This window comes from Dermacentor andersoni, chromosome 3 (genome assembly GCF_023375885.2).
Source record: "Dermacentor andersoni chromosome 3, qqDerAnde1_hic_scaffold, whole genome shotgun sequence".
In the NCBI taxonomy this organism is placed as follows: Eukaryota; Metazoa; Arthropoda; class Arachnida; order Ixodida; family Ixodidae; genus Dermacentor; species Dermacentor andersoni.
The window spans coordinates 196,342,441-196,362,081 of record NC_092816.1 but is presented as its reverse complement, the minus strand read 5'-3'; the positions used below and the strand labels follow the sequence as shown (position 1 = coordinate 196,362,081).

The 19,641-nt window shown below is 49.8% G+C and overlaps 1 protein-coding gene across 1 annotated transcript in view; it reads right to left on the bottom strand.

Annotated features, from left to right (window-relative positions):
- LOC126524387 (fatty acid synthase-like) overlaps positions 1–19,641 on the bottom strand; it is a 270,389-nt gene that overhangs the window by 154,024 nt on the left and 96,724 nt on the right. The window contains exon 12 of the mRNA XM_055067059.2: positions 14,434–14,650. Within this exon, the coding sequence (XP_054923034.2) occupies positions 14,434–14,650 (217 nt within the window). The remainder of the gene's footprint in view (positions 1–14,433; positions 14,651–19,641) is intronic.

Genomic DNA, 19,641 nt, shown 5'->3' with positions numbered 1-19,641 from the left:
GATCGGCAGCGATGTGCATTTTTAAAACATTATAATAAATTACACGCTTTACGCGGAGCACTTAGATGTGTCAATTAATGATCAGAAGGACGTACTCTAACGACTCAGTACGTTTGTAGAAAATCGTCAAAATCGTTTCAGGGTCCCTTTAACATGACGTTACAACGCGCGCCTCGCCGCGGATATTTCTCTCTCTCTCTCTCTCGTTCCCTGGTCACTACTGCACATGCGCCACTAGTAGCACAGAGCCACAGGTGTTCAGCCGCTGCACAGCGCCGTGCCTTTAGCCGCCGCCGTTTGGTATGACGTAAACCGCGTTCCTTGTCGCTGCGCTTGCCTCCGCTCTCTTCGCCAGCTGTGTCGCATGCCTGATAACATGTCGGAGGATTGAAAAGGAGAGCTCGCGTGCGCCGCAACCACAGTAGAGGCGGCAGTATGGACGGCGACTATTCTCACAAACAGGAGGAGGCCTGGAATCGACATCGGAAAGAGATGAAGAGGAAACAAATCGCCCAGGAAACAGACGAAGAGCGCGCCGAAAGACGGGCTAAACGCTGCAACATAGCTAGACAACCAGACTAACCTGGACTTGCAATCAAGATTAACCAAGGCTAACCATGCTATGCCTTATATTTCGCTACGTATATCCTGGCATAACCGAGCTAAGCCACTGCCAATTTTTCATGGAGTCTACGACGGCGTATGGGTATTGAGACCCATATTTTGTCGCGGGAAGTGTAGAAAACGGACCTGTGCCGAAGATCGTACTGTTTTGCATCTTGGTCTTGCTGAATGCAGATACGTACGAGCGCAAGCTGTCTGGCTTCTTCAGCGCGCTGAGTAAATTCGTCAACGTTGGTAGGTTGGTCGTCAAACTTGTTCAGCAGCATGACATCCAGCGCCGTTGTGGCTTCGCGACTATGGACCAAACCAAATGATGTCATTCCAGTAGTTTCTTGTCGAGCGGAATTGTGGGCGAATATTACGTAAGGAAAAATCTGATCCTAGTTCTTACGTTCTACGTCGGCATACGTGTATAGCATGTCTGCGGATGTTTTCAAGTGGCTTGTAACACTGAGTCTAAGAAGCGAGTGGAGAAGTTTGACAGTGAAGGCAGTTCTTCTGTCTGTGATGACTACTTTTGGAGCGCTGTGCCTAACGACGACGTTATCAATAAAAACATGAGCTGCTTCGGCTGCTGTGTTCCGCTGTGTAGCATTCGTATCCTCTTAGCGCGTCAGGTAGTCGGTGGCAACAATGATCCATCTGTTGCCAGCTGTAGATGTTGGAAATGGGCCCAGGAAATCCACTCCAACTTGGGCGAATGGCTGGCCTGGTAGCTCGACCGGATGTATGAGGCCTGCGGGCTTGCCGGGAGGCACTTTGCGTCTTTGGCAGTCCGTACATGTTTGTACTGGATGTTTTGCAGCAGTGGGTAACTTCGGCCAGTAGTACTTCTCTCGGAGTCGCGGCAATGTTCTCGTGTAGCCTAGATGACCTGCGGTGGTTATCTCGTGGCATCCTTTTAGTAGTTCTTTTCAAAGTGATGCCAGTACGACAAGCAGGTAGGTGCTGCCACTGGCTGAAAAGTTCTTATATAGAACATCGTTCCGGAGACAAAACGACGTCAGTCCCCTGGCATAGAGTCTAGGTACATCTTGACTTCGGCCTTCCAAAAAATTTATGAGTGGGAGCAGCTTTGGTTCGAGGCGCTACTCCTGTGAAATGGTGATAGCGTCGACGGCGCCTAAAGATCTCGCGTCCATGTCATCGTTACTTCGGGATTCGACGGGTGACCGCGAGAGGCAGTCGGCGTTGGTGTGCCTCTTTCCTCATTTGTAAATGGTGGTCATGTCGAACTCCTGAAGCCTAAGACTTCAGCGAGCCAGACGGCCAGATGGGTGTTTCAAGTTAATCAGCCAACATTGAGAATGGCGATCGCTGACAACCTTGACTGAACGGCAGTAAAAATACGGGCAAAATTTGATAACCGCCAACACCACGGGCGAGGATATTTCTTCTCGGTAGTTGAGTGGTTTTCCTCCATACGAGAAAGAGTTCCGCTAGGGTAGGCAATTACTTTATCGCAGCCATCTTGCAACTGCACCAGTACGGAACCCAGACCAACATTGCTCGCAGCAGTCTGTAGTGCTGTAGGGGCCACTTGGTCGATGTGCCCAAGAACAGAAGGCGTTTGCAGGCGTTGGCGTAGTTCGCTAAATGCTACGTGCTCGCCCCCCCCCCCCCCCCCCCCAGAAAGGGAACATAGTCTCGTGTCAGACGTGCTAACGACGCAGCAATACATTAAAAATTCGCAATAAAATGTCGGTTATAGGCGCACAGCCCCAAGAAGCGCCTCACTGCCTTATTGTTGTGTGGCGTGGGGTACTTTGCCACAGCGTGTATTTTTGCAGGAACAGGTCGTACACCCTCGTGACTGATGTGGATTACTGATGTAGATGAAATTACTGATGTGGATTCGGGCCGTGCAAGTTCCCGTTCGTGTCATTAGCTGACCCCGAGCACTTCTTATGTGGGACCCTGTCCACGGCGTCTTCAGTTTCTTAGTTCGGTCAGCCAGCTCTTGCCGCATAATCGAGAAGTCTAAGCCAGTGTCAACAAGTGCGGTCACGTGTCGTCCATCCACCAGAATGCTGACATTGGCACGTGAAACGTCATCGCGAGTATTCGTCTTCGTCAGCGTTAGTATTCGTCGGGCTCATGTCGTCTTCGTGGGGAGCGTGGGGGGTAATTTTGGCGTCTAGACAAAAGGCAACCTTCTCCCCGGAGATTGCTGCCGTTAGTTTCCCCGGCGCGGAATAGGGGAGCGACCACCTCTGCCGACATCAGTGGTTTGGGGAAGTCTAACGCACAGGGGTCCGGGACTGCCAGTGACGACGTAGTGAACCTACCTGGCTACCTGACGACGTAGTGAACCTACCTGGACGTAGCGAACCTACCTGACAGTTGATCACTGCTCGGGGTGCGACGGTCGTCGAAGTGCACGGAAGCGGCATGCGAAAATGCGCCGGCTCCAGCGTCTGGATGTGGGCAGTAACGGGCAATGTGGCCTGGTTCGCTGCATTGGAAGCAGAGTGGTTGACGGTCGGCCGCGCGCCACAAGTCGCTACGGCGAACTGGAGGTTGTCTCACAGACTCCTGTTTCCACTACGGCACGGAAGCGAGTCGTGGCTGAAATGGCGCTACAGGAGGTGGAGGGGGAGAACGTCGGATCATGTCGGTATATGTCGGCAGACGTGTTTCTGGACATGGGGCTGGTGAGGAGAAGGTTTGCCGCAACTCCTGGCAGAAGACTTCGGCAACAGAAATGACCGGCGACTGCGTAGGAGGAATGCCGACGGCTCGCAGCTCTTCAATCACGATGTCTCGAATCATATCCCGTAAAGAAGTGCAGTCAACAATCTCAGCTGCGGAGCGTATTGGTGTGTTGTTTCACTGATGGTCGAAGTGGCGGCACTGTTGCTGAAGTGGCCGCTCGATGATGGTCACTTCCTTGATGATTTGGCCGACCGTTGTTGGCGGGCTTCGTACAAGGGCGCAAGCAGCCGCTCCTTAATTCTCCGCATAAGGTGATGCACCTTCATTGCCTCAGTCCTGTCAGGGTCAGTTCGGCGAAACAGACGGGCCATATCTTCCGCATACACGGCAACGGTTTCATTGGGTTTCTGTACCCGAGCTTCGATCAGTTGTGGTGAATAATCTTGCCGGTCCGAGCTCGAGTATGTATCGAGGAGATGAGGACGAAACTTTCCAGACGTTTGGAAGCTCGCTTCCCTGTTCGAGTAGCATGTACAAGCGCTGTTTTCTAGCGCGAAATAAAGATGGACGAGTTTTCGTTGTTTGTTCCATTGATTTACCAGAGTCACGTGTTTGTAATGGTCAAGCCAGTCCTCAACATCTTCAAAAGCATCGCCGTGGAAGATTTCGGGGACGCGAGGGTGTTCAAGAGTCACCTGGGATAGACCAGGTGCCGTCTGTGATGGAGGTAGAAGCGCCGATGGTATAGCAATGTTGGTGGGAGTCGCAACGGGAGGGAGCTCCGGGGTGAGGCCGAGCAGGTGTTGGCTGAAACGGTGGACTGGATTCGTTACGAGGAGTGGAGCTTCGGGACTCGGTGTACGGCTCCGAATAGGGGTTACCCGCATCAGTTTGCAGGCTCCAGCACCTCCACCAGTGTCGAAACGTCAAAAACAGGGGTCGTAGAGCCCTATTCAAGAGGCACAGCGGCAGGTTGCCTTTTTCATACCGAGCGCAACTGCGACTTCTTCTTCATTGTGCCTTAACAAAAACGCTTATGCGCACTCGCGTTGTCCTCTTCATTGGAGTATAGGCACGGCAATATGAATGTGCTACTTCCGTTTTCAAACCTGCCAATACAGGCACGTTCGCTATTACATATTTTTTTACCAACGTCGTATATTTGCGTGTGCTAATTTACCCACAACTCGCATGGCTTTAGCCTTTGCAAACTCTCGATACAGCTTTCTGTTGGGGAATACGTGCTACATCAAAGCGTTCTTAGGAGCGTGAAAGAAGCCTGCGAATACACTTAAAATTGTCGGGCTACTGGCCGCTCGAGGCAATCTGCGTGTATTCGCGGGCTTCTTTGACGCTCGAGAAAACTTTTGAGTAGCACGTATATAGTGACACGTGTAAGTGTGGATCTTTCTCGTCTGACCGCTTTTTTCATCGGCTAACCAAGGTTAAATGTTATTGCTCAGTGCAGGACGCACCTGCACCTATCGCAGTTTCTAGAATGTTATAAATGGCTCTATCCGTTGTCTATTGCCAACAAACCTTGTGTAATCTTATTGTATGTATGACGTGAATTGTGTAGTACATTCTGGAAGACACGCAGACACCAGCGGTTATTCTCGAACCTTTGATGACATGTATAAAAGCCGACGCGCTGGCCCCGCAGATCAGATTTCGCCGATCGCCCACTGTGTTCGCCGCTATCGTTGTGCTTTGAGTATAACTTACTTTGAGGGCACAGGTTCGCCCACTGTAAATTTAGTTTCGTCGTTCAGTTTTGCGACTGTTTTCTTCATTATCGCTACAACGTGGCATTTGGTGCGCAAACAGCGAGCGCAAGCTCTGCTGCAAACCCGATGGAAACTGCCCAATGAGACAATCACCATCTTTGCGGAAGAGATGGCCTGTCTTTTCCGGATGCCCAAGGAGAAAAAAAAAGTCCGCTTCTTGATGTGGTGCACAAAGCAAGCACTTTTCGCCGGACTGATCTGCGAACACCATAGTATAGTTTTTGACAAAGACAATGACGATTGATAAGACGCCGGAGATGTGCTACCGCCAATACAACGCCAAGTGCTTTCACCGAAAAGCAAAATTCAAGCACTAGGCTCCGACGAGCTCCGAGGTACCATTAAAACCGTCGTACGTGAACGGCGCACGATGATCCCATAGCTGCATCGGCCGAGAGGAGATTCAGCAGATCCTTGGATTATCCGGATCGCCGCAGCCTCAGCAGGAAGCGATGACCTTCGCCGCCGTAAGCTCTAAAAGACGTTTACTCCCTTTGGGGTGCATATCTGCCACACAACAATAATCGTCATCTGGCTTGCTTGCGTTTCCTCTCTTGAAAACGTTGCGCCCGCTACTTTCCTGTCGGCAATGCTATGTCATGGTCATAACGCGCATGCCGTTCGTTAATGGGAAGTACCGGGCTCGCGGTGTTAAAGAAAGTAAATGTGGACAACACAGATGACGTTTATTGTTGTGTACCAAGATACGGGTAATTTTGTTTTAGAGTGTATCATGCTGATAACGCGCATGCCGTTCGTTACTGGGAAGTACCGGGATCGCAGCGTTAAAGAAAGGAAATGCGGACAAGAGAGGTGACGTTTATCGTTGTGTGGCAAAGCACACCCCAAAGGGTGTAAACTTTTTTTAGAGTGTAGCCAGCCGTCATGCTTCTCCTCCAGGCCCGCGCCAGGACCCTGTTATGCCGCAGTTTCGTTGTTCCAGCTCGTCCTTCCACCGCCCAGAGTAATTACCTAAGGAAGACAGATGCATGGTGGGCTCCACGCCGCCCCCCGCTCTGCCACCACTACGAAAAAGGGGGCGACATTTACCGCCACTGCCCACTTATGGCCTTCTCCGTAAATGCGCCGCGCTTACAGATTGGCGACCAGCCTCGTAATATCGCCAACTACATCGCCACAACGCAGTGGAGACCCCGACGTTCTTTGCGTTCGCCGTTACCAGGATGCTACCTGCCGCCGCGGTGCCGACCGTGCATAGAACCAGCCCGCTGATGGTCCTTAAGCCCACATCCGTCAAACTAAAAGCAGCAACCGATGGAGGTACAGTTGCTGTGCGTCGAAACACCGAAGATCCTCAAGCGACGACGACGGCACTTCAAGATACAACTGGACGACGTATGAACGACAGGCTCCCATCGCGATGAAGCCTAGCAGGCAATGATACGGTGAAAAAAGACCTCAGGACGGGACGTACCAGCTGGAGAAGAACGCGATGCAGCCATGATGCGACGCCACGACACAATTGCAATGCAAGCGTACCTCGGCGTGCTTCTCGATGTCCACAACGTCATCGCTCTAGTAAGTTGTGAGGTTTTACGTGCCAAAAACACGATGGGATTATGAGGCACGCCATTGTGGGGGACTCTGAAAATTTGGACCACCCGGGGCTCTTTAACATACACCTAAATCTAAAGACACTCATTTTTTTCTCATTTCGCCCCCATCGAAATGTGGCCGCGGTGGCTGGGACTCAATACCACGACCTCGTGCTTGGCAGTCAAACACTATAGCCACTATGCAGCCGCAGCGGGTCCAACGCTCTAGTAGACACAGGAGTCGAGAACTCCGACCGACATCAGTGGACCCTGGACCCTTCGTCGCAAAGCTGAAGAAAGGCAGGACTGCATCGGACGGCCCTCACAGCAGGACAGTTAGATGACACCTTACAACTCCGAATGGAATCTGCACCGCAAGAGTTACAGTCCCTAACCATCATGGACTGTGCACTGCGACCTTCATTATCCTTCAAGAAAGCTCCCGCGACGTAATTCTCGGCATGAACTTTCTGAATCAACACGGTGCAGTCATTGTTCAAAGTCGATAACGTTGTCCACAGGCCAAGCGATACCATGAGAGAGAATTTCCAGTCAGTGTGCCTTGAGAGTACATAAAAACCAAGTCAGCACTCCACCTCACCCTATCAATGTCATTTCTGCCGGCGCCGAAGCACACGCAGACTTAGAAGGCGCCATCGAGGGCGGCCAGCGTCCACTGGTCGACCGTGAAATTAGCGTCACAAGCGGGATCACTCGACTGCACGGAGGAAAAGCGAAAGTTATTCTGACAAAATTTAGCCAGAGGTCAAGCACATCGACAAGGGCACGACGATCGCATACATGGAGGAAAGTGCAGAAGCCAGCAATGCGTTTGTCCTCTAGGATCTTGCCCTATCTACCTAAACGACCGTAGTTTCTACACCAGACTTACGCATAAATCCAAGCCTCCCCATCAGTAAGCAGCAACAGCTGAAGTCTTTTACGACGACACAAAGACTGCTTTTCGATGTCAAAGATGATTCCACAAACACCAGTTGCAAGACATCATAACTGACGAATCCGCTCGACCACTTAGCCAGAGCCCTTAAAGAGTTTGAATCAGAAAACATGAAGCTATAAAGGAACAAATCGATGAAATTCTGCACGACGATACCATCCAGCCGTCGAAAAGCCCGCGGGCATCTGCTGTATTCCTAGTGACAAAAAAGGACTGAACCGTACGCTTCTGCATATATTTTCATTGACTGAACAAGATCACAAAAAAAGGACGCATACCTCATAGACGAAGCAGTTGATCGGCTCTACAGCGATAAACAGTCATCGTCGATGGATCTTAAGATTGGCTGCTAGCATATAGAGGATACTGAAAAGACCGCCTTCAACGCTGGACGGTTTCTACGAGTGCAAAATCATGCCATTTGGACTGTGCTCAACTCCTGCAGCGTTACAGGGCGGGATGGACACGATGTTAGCAGGGCTGAAGCGGCAGACCTATCTTCTATACATAGATGACGTCGTCGACTTAGCCGGAAAGTTGGATGTTCGCCTTACGCCGCTTGGGACAATACTAGAGGCCATCAAGTCAACAGAGCTAACCCTGAAGCCGTAAAAGAGCCGCTCCGCTTACGACGAGTTTCTGTTTTTGGGCCACGCTATCAGTAAATCTGGAGTCCGCGCTGATCCTCAGAAGTCATCTGCTATCGCAAACTCCCCACAGCCCATCGACAACAAAGGAGTGCGCAGATTCCGTGGCTTGTGTGCCTCTTTCAGGCGCTTCGTCTAGAACTTTTCGCGCATCGCTGAGACATTACCTTTTCTCACGAAATCAGACGTCGATTCCAAGTGGAAAGTGACCCAAGCCGAAGCTCTCCCAGAGGGTAAAAAGCGCCTGCAGCCACTACTAGTGCTCGCCCGTTTCGACAAAGGCGCGGACACGCAAATCCACAACAACGCAAGTAGCCTAGGCCTCGGCGCCGTCATACTTCAAAGGAAACACCTATTTTAAAGGGTCATAGCTTACGTTAGCTCGCATTCGCAAGCGGAAGCCACTTATTCCACCACGGGAAAGGAATGCCTTCCATTATTTGGGTTACCGGAAATTCCACTCTTACGTTTATGGTAGGCTCTGTAACGTCGTAAGCTACCACCACGCTGTGTCTTGCTTGGAAAATTTAAAGGACCCTTCAAGACGTCTCGCGCGATGTAGTCTGACACGCTAGAATTTTATATAATCATTGTCTACAAATCCAGACGGAAGCACTCTGATGCCGACTGCCTGTCACGTGCCCCATTTGACCCGCCGCCCCAAGACGTCGAGGATAACGACGCCTTACTAGGCACATAAGCGTGGAAGACTTCACTGAACACCAACGAGCTTACCCGGAGATAAGAAACCTCGTTGAGTATTTCGAAGGCAACATCGACATTCTCCCTGAGGCAATTAGGCGAGGACTATCTTCGTTTTCCCTGCCAAACCACGTCTTTGTAAAAAAACCTTTCACCGGTCCATGCCAGCTACGTTCTAATTTCCGCAGCAGTACATCGAGAAGTACAGCACGCCCTACATGAGACCCAATCGAGGAGCACCTGGGATTCGCCTTGGCGCTATCGACAATAAAGGGAAGGTATCACTGGCCACGCCCGAGTGCCGAAGTCGCAAGTTACGCCAATACATACCGAGGCTCTCAGCGCCGCAAGGTACCGCCGACAAGGTCCGCCGGATTACCAGAGGGTGATCGAGACTCCTTGCCGATCGTTCCAATACATCGGAAAGAACTTATTCGTGAAATTTCCAACGCGAACATCAAGAAATAACTGGATCGTTGTGGCTACCGATTAGCTTGCCCACTTCGCGGAAACAAAAGCCCTGCCTAAATGTAGTGCCGTCCAAGTGGTGAAATTCTTCGTCGAGAATATACCGTTACTATATTGTGCACCGGAAGTTCTTATCACCGACTGAGGAGCTGCTTTTACAACGGCGCTCACGCACGCCATACTGCAATACAGCCAGAGAAGCCACAGGAAAACAAATGTCTGCCTCCAGCAGACGAATGCTCTTACGGTGAGGCTAAACAAGACCCTCGCTCACCTGTTCGCATTGTACATCTCCGCCGACCACTAGACGTGGGATGCCGTCCTTCCGCACCTAACCTTCGCTTGCAATGGGGCCGTACAAGAAACAACGCAGATCACGCTATTTTTACTGCTCTTCAGGAGGAATCTGATAATCACTCTCGAAGCCATGCGGCCGCACATCACCGTCGAAGAGTATCTCCAGCGCGTAGAAGCCCGGCAGCTCGCCCGCCTGCGCATCAAGAGTCAGCAGAGGATTGACAGCCGGCAATACAATCTACGACGACGATACATGGAGTAGCAGCCCGGCGACAGCGTTAGGGTTTGGACCTCAATACGCCGATGATGTCTTAGTGAGAAACTTCTGCGACCATACTTCCGACACTACGAGATTATCCAACGACATGGCGCACTCGACTATGAGGTCGTGCCAGACGGTATTCCGCTATCACAGTCGGCGCTGCTTACAACCATACATAGTCCATGTTATGCGGGTTAAGCAGCTATACCAGCGCTAACAAGCCTCTGGACTGTTTCCTTTACAGCGAAGCTGTATATGGCTAGTCAATGCGTCCGTTCGTCCGTCGCATGTACGCCGAATGCTCCTCCTGCGCAACCCCACGCGCATGCATGAAAAAAAAAAGGATAGATAGAAAGACAGGCACGCAATAGGCGGCGCCAGTAATACTGTCGCAGTCCAGTGCGTGGGCAACAGCGTCCCTCCGGCTCCAAAATGGGTAGACCACGCCTCAAACGTACTCCTGAGGAGCAGTCAGCTTTCAATCAGCAATGCTGCGAGCAGAACCGGGAACAAGCTCGTCTACACCGTGCGAACGCTGCCGTCCGAGCACAAGAACAGGCTCCTGTAGCCGATCGCACGGACGAATTCCGCACCGAGGATCCGACAACCTACCAAGGCGTTGTTTAATGAACCGTCGGAATTAACCCATTGATAAACACCGTGGCCGCACGTTTCAGCTTTGCTGCGTAACCATCTGTATGGACAACTTGGGCGGTATTTTTTACTTTTTCTTCGCTAAGCGTGTCTTTGTTTTTTCGCTCTCCTGTTTGTAGCATCGGGACAATGCCTTTTAAGAGGGGGGAATTGACACGTGCACTTATTTATCTATCTCGGGTGAACGCATTTTCCGGGCTAAGAAAGGCTAAACGCTATCGCTCAGCACAGGACCTGCCTGCATCTATCGAATATTTTCAAATGTTATCGATAGTTCGATCCGCTGTCTATTCCCAAAAAACCCTGTGTAATCTGATTCCTTGCGCGACGCAAATGGCGCCGTACTTTCAGCGGGACACGCAGGCACCAGGGATTATTCTGGAGCGTTCGATAACTCATGTATACAAGCGAACGCACCTGCCCCGCAGATCAGATATCGACTATCACCCACTTTGATCAGCGCTATCGTTGTGCTTCGAATGTAACTTGCCTTCGTGGGCACAGGTTCGCTCGACAAAAACTTATGGCGCTTTCGGCAATTCACACCGGCGCGCATCGGGGAGCCCCAATGCGCGTTGGTGCGATTTGCTGAATTCAACCCTGCTTTCGTCGTTGACAGTTTTGCGACTGTTTTCTTCATCCTCACTGCAACGTGAGAATTGTAACAGAAAGCTATATCAAGAGTTTTTCACGCTGCGGTATAGTTTTCGCATTAAAAATTTCATCTAATAATAACATTTGAGATGTTGATAAATAATTCAGTATAATTATGTAATTAGGCGGAATTCAGAAATACTTTGAGTACCTCCAAGCAACGGTAAACATCATTTTGGTTTTGTTCAGCTACGACACACTTGCATATTTTTAAATCTTGGTGCATGCAGTTGAGGCACCCTGTACAGGCAAGCTCAGCCGCAGTATTGGGGAAAGCGAGCCACCGCCTACGCCCTGCCCCAGCATAAGCGCGTCAGACATATCTCTGACACAGCGGCTAACAGTAGTTTGGCGAAGTCAATATAACGTCAGGGGCTGACGCTTTCCTGAAAACGCCTAGACCCGTAGAAATGGGGGTAACGGGGGGGGGGGGAGGGAGGGCAAGTGACTTGCTCTTGGACTGCGAGCGAACAAAGCCCGCCATACTCTCTCCGCAGACGGGGGTCTTCTCCTAGCCGGTCACGCAGCCAGCGCACTTACGTTTTGCAAATGGAAAAATGACGCTGAAACTATGCGTCGGTCATGTAAGTGAACGGGTCCAGATGGTCATAATGACACTTGCTGGCGCTGGGTGCGATGGCAAAGGCAGCTGCTGCCCAGTTGTACTTGGAAGGGGGTTCGCGGTGTGCGAGTTTAACAATGAAAACGCCACGTGTGAGGTATGTAATTCTTGTGGGCGCACCAGCTACGGTTGGGCCATGCCCAACTTATTTTTCGGCAACAGCGACGCCGTGCTCTGCTGAGAGGCGTCAACAATCTTGACCGCCAAAATAAAGCATGCACAATGCGCTGTCATCGATGATGTGCTGAGTACCACTATCAAAAACAAAGCGTCGACTGTCGCTGGCTTATGCATATACATTGTTGGGTTGTGATGGCCCCAAAACATGGTTTGATTGCCTGCACTGTTTTGAGTAGCGCACAGAAAATTATTATCGGCAAGTCGCTCTAGCTACTTGCGAGGCGTCCATGCACCGTGGTGGACGACGATGCTGAGGGGTGCGCAGAGTTCTCGAACGACAAGGTGTTTCAACTGCATTTTGAAATGGCTGCTCTGTTATCGGTGATGTATTGGAGCCGCAGAGTCGCGAACACGGTCAGTGTCGAGAATCCCTCGATTTTCTAGACTCAGTGCCATGGCATTTCTTTATCACAAGCACTCCGCACTAAACACTTGCAAATCCTTCCTCCGCTCGAAGTCTCAGTTTATAACTGCACACAACCGCCCTCATCTGCCAAAGTTTGATTGCTACGGTGTCGTAGAGTATGTATCTGCGATCGCCATTAGTTGCAACAGCGGCTATCCGCAACCATCTTGGCGTGCACGAGAAATACTGCGTACATGCGCAGAGAGGCTCATTCACTGAACAAAAAATTAATTGGGTCGCTGGACAGTACGCTCTTCTTTGCAATGCATCGCGGAGGCTTCACGCACACAAATAAGCTGGTAAACTGTCACTTTGCGGCGTCACTACGGGCCCTTCAAAAGCGTACCTCCATTTTGCAGCGAAAGCCGTTGCTCCCGTCTCTGTGGGTAGAGTGCCGTCTTTAGTTGGTAAAACGGCGACCTTAATAGCCTCAGTTAAGCACCTGCGGTGAACAGCCATGCCGTGCAGCTACGTTGCCATTCCCATAATGTCATGACTGACTTTATCTAGAATAGCACTACAGCGCCCCGGGCGATTGTCCACCGTATAAACTTCTTCGTGCGTGCAACCCTCTACAATGTACCCGCTTGTAAGCTTTTACCTCACTGTTGCCACTGGCGGCAAAAAGTGCAAAATTTAAGTGTTCACTCGATATCTGTTTGCAATCAGAAATTTTCAACATTCAAAACGAAAAACAGACAAGTTAAGAAAGAAATTGTTTGTTATTTTATTTGTTGCATTTTAACGCATTTGACTGATGGAAATATCAGCTGCAAAAGCTCACTTCTCGCTTTTGACGGAGGATGAAAAATGCCCGAAAGACGAGCCGCGCCCTTGACGCGCCCGAGAAGGGCGTGTCAAGCGGCTCAAGTCAGTTGGGCAGACCGACAGCAGGACAGTCACGGTATTGATAAAGTGCGATAATGCGCTGATAACAATATGCGGCGCTGGCGCGTTTTGTGGCGCAGCCTTCTGTGCTTGAAACACGAAAGCAGTGTGTTGCTCATGTTGCTATATGCGGCTTTTCACCGACATTTTTTTTGCCTGCTGTTTTTGCGCTTTCCATGCTATATTCATTCACTGACTGCCACGATGCGAACTTGGGCAAAATTCGTGCGCACGAGAAACTCCGCGCGTCCTGTCTAGCACCCCTGGTTTGTTGCCATTTTGTGTGTACGGCAAATGTTCCCTGAGCAGTCTTGTTAGGAAACAATTTGGTAGCGGCAAACTGGTAAAAAAAAATTAATTATGGGGTTTTAATGCCAAAACAACTTTCTGATTATGAGGCACGCTGTGCTGGAGCACCAAGGAAATTTCGACCTTATGGGGTTGTTTAGCGTGCACCGAAATATAAGTAAACGGGTGTTTTCGCATTTCGACCCCATCGAAGTGCGGCCGCCGCGGCCTGGATTCGATACCGTGACCTCGTGCTCAGCAGCCCAACACCATAGCCACTGAGCAAGTAGGGCAGGTCAAAACGGGTAAACATGCGCCAACACGGGACGGGCGGTGTCGCAAGCAAACGCATCAATGTGACGATGGCGGCGGGTTGCGCGTAGTCGCAACAAAAAGGGGTGGCCTTCTGATGTCGCGAAATCGTCAGGCAATGTTAAAGAAATTCCTCGCAAAGCGGAGAATGTAGGAGCTTAACAGCTCTGGACAAGTAAATAAAAGGAGTGGTTATTAAGCTAGAATCCCTGAGCTGTACAGCAGGGAATAATGCAAAGGCAGACGTAGAAAGCCGTTTAATAAATAAAAAACTATATTAATGTAACAGACAACCCCTCAGGAGTGAAGTCAAGACACAGACAATAAACAATAATTACACGACAAACAATGAAATAGGAAGCTGCGCGTATCACTGATTCCCACATATTGTGCTATCGACCGATATGTACGAACCATAACAATTGGCACTGACCGATTTTTCTTAATCAAGCACAAAATTATCGTCGGCTCACCATCTTTTTGCATAATGGTCGCTCGCTGAAATCTGACGTCTTCTAGAACCACAGGAACCTTGCAGAAAGGCTTGCCGCAGCGCTTTGCCAGTGACTTCCAGGCAAGGACTATATATCCAGCCGCAGGGAACACAATCCTCCCTTGAATTTGATGGCCAGTCAAATAGGAGTCTGCGCCATGGTCCCCAAGGTCCAACTGGACAATGTCCTGGGACCACTGCACGTAATGATGGTCGAGTACCTTGGTCACTACAGCAGCTCGGCTGAATGCAGTGCGGGTTGTTCAACTCTAGAAAACACAAATCGCAGATAATTATTGCGATAGCAATTACAGCCTAGGCGAATTTCCGGCTTTGAGGTCGCCATGAGGTTCGGCATACTGTCCTAATGTGATAAGATCCTGTCGCATCCTGTGTGCGTGGATGCAAGGACAAGCGTGCGAGGGCACTTGCCTATACTGAAGAGGACCAGCGTTCATTAGTTTTGTAATGCCTGCATTTATTATTGTCATTTGCGGAAGAGCATACTTCGGGGAGAAATCGTGCTTAACTCGATTTATGTACCTTTTCTTCTCGCGCAATGTTCGGGAATTATCGGGTTATAACAAAAAAGAAAGTCACGTTGGACGTGAGGGCACCAAATACATCTACATATGTGTATAAACATGTTAGAACTGCACTTTTTTACTTTCTCAAACTGTAACACGGCCAAAAATAGTGATTCGTTAACTGATAACGCCTAATGCTAATTTTATGCGCATCGTTTTCGGCAAAAATGTTGTTCCTTCCCCCGAAATCGGCTTTTACACGCGCACGTTAGGAGCTTGCCCTGCTCAGGAGTGGGCACTGACATGACGGATGCCGTAGCGGATGACACAATTATCGCCAGCCTGCACGGAGCGGCGGGCGACGAGAAGGGACGCCTTTTTACAAATTACTAGTAGGTATAGCGGAGCGTGCCGTTTCTGCGCTGGCGCGAGTAGGAGCGCGTGCGAGAGATAAAATCTTCGGTCTTTACCCCTAGAATATGTGACTCTGCCTAACCACTACGGAGGAGGTTTCTTAGCGCGTGTTGTATGCGTTTGTCCCCTAGACATGCCGGCATTGCGGAGTGCGGTAGAGTTTGTTTACGCTCCACCGCTGGCTGCCCACGCGGTAAGGAAGTGGGCACGGTGATCGCTGTGTCTGAAGGGGCAAAGTTATGGCTGGTGTTGTTTAAGTCGTGTGTCGCATTTTTCGTCGCGACGATAGATTCGATGTTTTACAAGCACTGCTCCAGGACGGCACGTGTAACTGGCAAACGGAGTAAGGAGAGCACCCGAGGTTATAATAAAGCAGGCGGCGCAGGATCTCCGGGGCACCCAAGGGGTAGTGGGGAGGGGGGGGGGGGGGTCAAAGCTGGAAGCAGGGCGGCCCGCGGGTTGGGGCCGTGGAGGTCGAAGCGCGCCAGGGGTGCTCTAATAAAAAATGAATAAAAAGATTTGTGCGCATCGTTTTCGGCAAAAATGTTCTTCCTTCCCCCGAAATCGGCTTTTACACTCGCACGTTAGGAGCTTGCCCTGCTCACGAGTGGGCACCGACATGACGGATGCCGTAGCGGACGACACAATTATCGCCAGCCTGCACCGAGCGGCGGGCGACGAGAAGGGACGCCTTTTTACAAATTGCTAGTAGGTATAGCGGGGCGTGCCGTTTCCGGCGGCGTTCGACGTTTCTGCGCTGGCGCGAGTAAGAGCGCGTGCGAGAGACAAAATCTTCAGTCTTTACCCCTAGAATATGTGACCCTGCCTAACCACTACGGAGGAGGTTTCTTAGCGCATGTTGTATGCGTTTGTCCCCTAGACATGCCGGCATTGCGGAGTGCGGTAGAGTTTGTTTACGCTCTACCGCTGGCTGCCCATGCGGTAAGGAAGTGGGCACGGTGATCGCTGTGTCTGAAGGGGCAAAGTTATGGCTGGTGTTGTTTAAGTCGTGTGTCGCATTTTTCGTCGCGACGATAGATTCGATTTTTTACAAGCACTGCTCCAGGACGGCACGTGTAACTGGCAAACGGAGTCAGGAGAGCACATCAGGTTATAATAAAGCAGGCGGCGCAGGATCTCCGGGGCACCCAAGGGGTAGTGGGGAGGGGGGGTGGCAAACCTGGAAGCAGGGCGGCCCGCGGGCTGGGGCCATGGAGGTCGAAGCGTGCCAGGAGGTGCTCGAATAAAAAATTGGCTGTCCGCGATAGAGGACAGGCGATCGTAAACACCCCAGGCCCGCGCAGGCCTTGGCGAGCCCCAACCCACGGACCAATCCACGTTCTAGGTTTGATGTACTCGTTGCCGCTTTAGTGTCCTGGAGGCGCCACCAATAATGCGAAATAACGACACGTTGAAACACGATTGAATAAATATAATTACGTCCAGCCACCAACTTGCGACGCTAAGTTCAGCACTACCCTGCCCCGCGACTACTGCTGGCACGCCTAGGAACAAACGCATGCAACACGAGCTAAGAAAATCCTTCGTAGTGCCCAGGCGGAGTCATATATTCAAGGAGCAAAAGTCTCCACATCTCCTCTTTCGCACCCGCATTTACTCGAGCATGCGCGCAAATGTCCGGCGTCTCCGGAAATGCCATGCCCCGCTGTACCTACTAGCAATTGTAAATAGGCAGATGGGACATCGAGTCACTATAATGTGCGCTGCCTTCGCGTGCGCCTACTGCCTGAATATGCCGCTTTTTTCAAGCATGGAAGAAGCAAGCCGTCGAATACACGCGAAATTGCCGCGTGACTGACACAGGAGGCACATTGCGTGTATTCCGGACTTCTTCCACGCTTGAAAAAACACTTTTATGCACCGCGCATTGTGCAAAAGAAACCTGTATCGGGAGTTCCTCATGTTGCCTTACAATTTTCGCATTGACACTTTTCGTCTAATTATAATGTTTGAGAGGTTGTTTATTTATTAAGACTAATTATGTAATTAGGCGGTATGCAAAAAAACAATCTCAGTATCTCCATGTGACAGCAAACAAGATTACCTTGGTTCTGTTCAGCTATGTGACATCTGTATATTTTTTTAATCTTCGCACGTGATATTTTGGACATCCTGTACACGCACGCTCAGCCGCTGTATTCGGTAAAGCCAGCGACCGCTTACGTACCGACCCATCGATTAGCGCGTCAGGCACATCTCTGACACAGGGGTTACCAGTGGTTTGGTGACGCCCAATGTAACACTAGGCGACGACGCTTGCCTGAAAACTCCCAGTCCTGTAGAAACGGAGGACGCAGAGGACTTTCTCTTCGACTGTGCGCGAATTAAGCCTGGCATGATATCTCGGCAGACAAGAGCCTCAAAACCTCAAATGACGCGGGTAAGAGAATACTCTGGTAACGACACTTTAAGGGGGGTAGGCATCGGCATTGCCGGCCCCCCTCGCCTGGAAAACTGAGAAAGGGGCTCGGGCACTAGAGCGCCCTCCCTTCCCCTCTACATAGTCGGTGCTTATGGCAACCGCTACTCTCGCAAGTTACTGTTGCTACGTTAAACAAATAAAACACATTTTGCCCAAAGTTACGCACATTCCCGGCGATATCCAGAAGTGTATTCATTGAAAACTCCAAATCCACACGGAAATTCCGAATAAATTTGAATGAAACTCAGAGTAATCTTGCCTTCCACCGTTACAAGTGAAAAATAAACAATTTTGTTATGTTTCCAATGAACAATATTAGGCAGCCGCAGTTATTCAGTTAGCACGCGGATGCGCTGAGCGCTGAGTCACAAATAAATTTTAATAAACACATACGAAGGCATTACGTGACGAGCGAGAAATAGCACAGGAACAGTAAAACGAACGATACGCGAACGGGCGGTATATTTTTTTTATCAAGACTGCCAGATGAAAATAGATCATTTTATTTGCGAACTTTGTCCTAGTCGGAGGAGCACTCATTCAAACGCTGCTGCTGCTCTGGTCTTTCATTCAACTTTGTACTTCGTTCGTGTGCACCGTTGCCGAATTGATTGTGTTGGTGCCCGCTTTTGCCTGATAGTGCCGAGAATGGGTGGGAAAGATGACGCCAAAGAGATAAAGGATCTGTCTAAACAGCTTGAAGCCTTCAAGCGTGACATGCGAACGGATTTGAGAGAACTGAAAGACAGTGTAAAATACTGTTCCGATACATGCGATGAAGTGAGCGAATTCAAAAAGGAATTCATAGCCTTAAGGGATGAGATTAAGCAGCTACTCAAAGAAAATAGCACCCTAAGGGAGGAAAACGAAAAACTGACACAAAAAATCGAAGACCTTGAACAGTATCAAAGATTGAATAATCTCGAAATCAGGGGGATTCCAAAAACCGAGAAAACACTTGACGCCATGGAAATGGTTGAAAAAATTGGCGTTGCCCTTGAAGAAATCATCCGGGAAAGTGACATTGACACATGCCACTGGGTCCCGACACCGAAACAGGATGTGAACAACATTGTTGTCCGCTTCGTCCAACGAAGGAAACGCGATGAATTGCTCGCCAAGGCCAGAAAGAAGTGGCTGACATGTAAAGAACTAGATCTAGATTCGAATAACGCGGTGTATGTAAATGAACACCTGACACAAACAAACAAGAAACTGCTCGCAGCCGCGCGCAAGAAGAAATCCGAGGTAAACTGGCAGTTCGTTTGGACATCAAAAGGACGGGTGTTGGCACGGAAAACTGAAACCTCAAGGGTGATCCGCATAACTTCCCTAAATGACCTAGAAAAAATGGCTTAGAGAGCGAATAGGCTACCAGGAACACATACGCTACATCTAAAATTATTTTAGCATGGAATTTGAAATAGTCGACGACAATTATTATGATATCCTTCGTCTCAACAGAGAAACCACAGGTTTAAAAAGTTTTTCGGCTATGCATATAAATGCCAGAAGTATAAGGAACAAAGTAGACGAAATTGAGAATATGATGTCGACAATAGAAAATAAATTTGATGTTATATGTTTCACCGAAACATGGTTATCACAAAACGACCACATACCTATTCTTGATGAATATCGCTCGCAGCACATAACTAGAATCAATCAAAGGGGAGGTGGTGTAGCTGTGTACATAAAAGAGAGATTACATTTTACCGTAGTGGACGAATTCTCTGTAATTAATGAACATGTAGAATGCCTTACTATATATATAGGAAAGACCATGACATCGGTAATATATAGA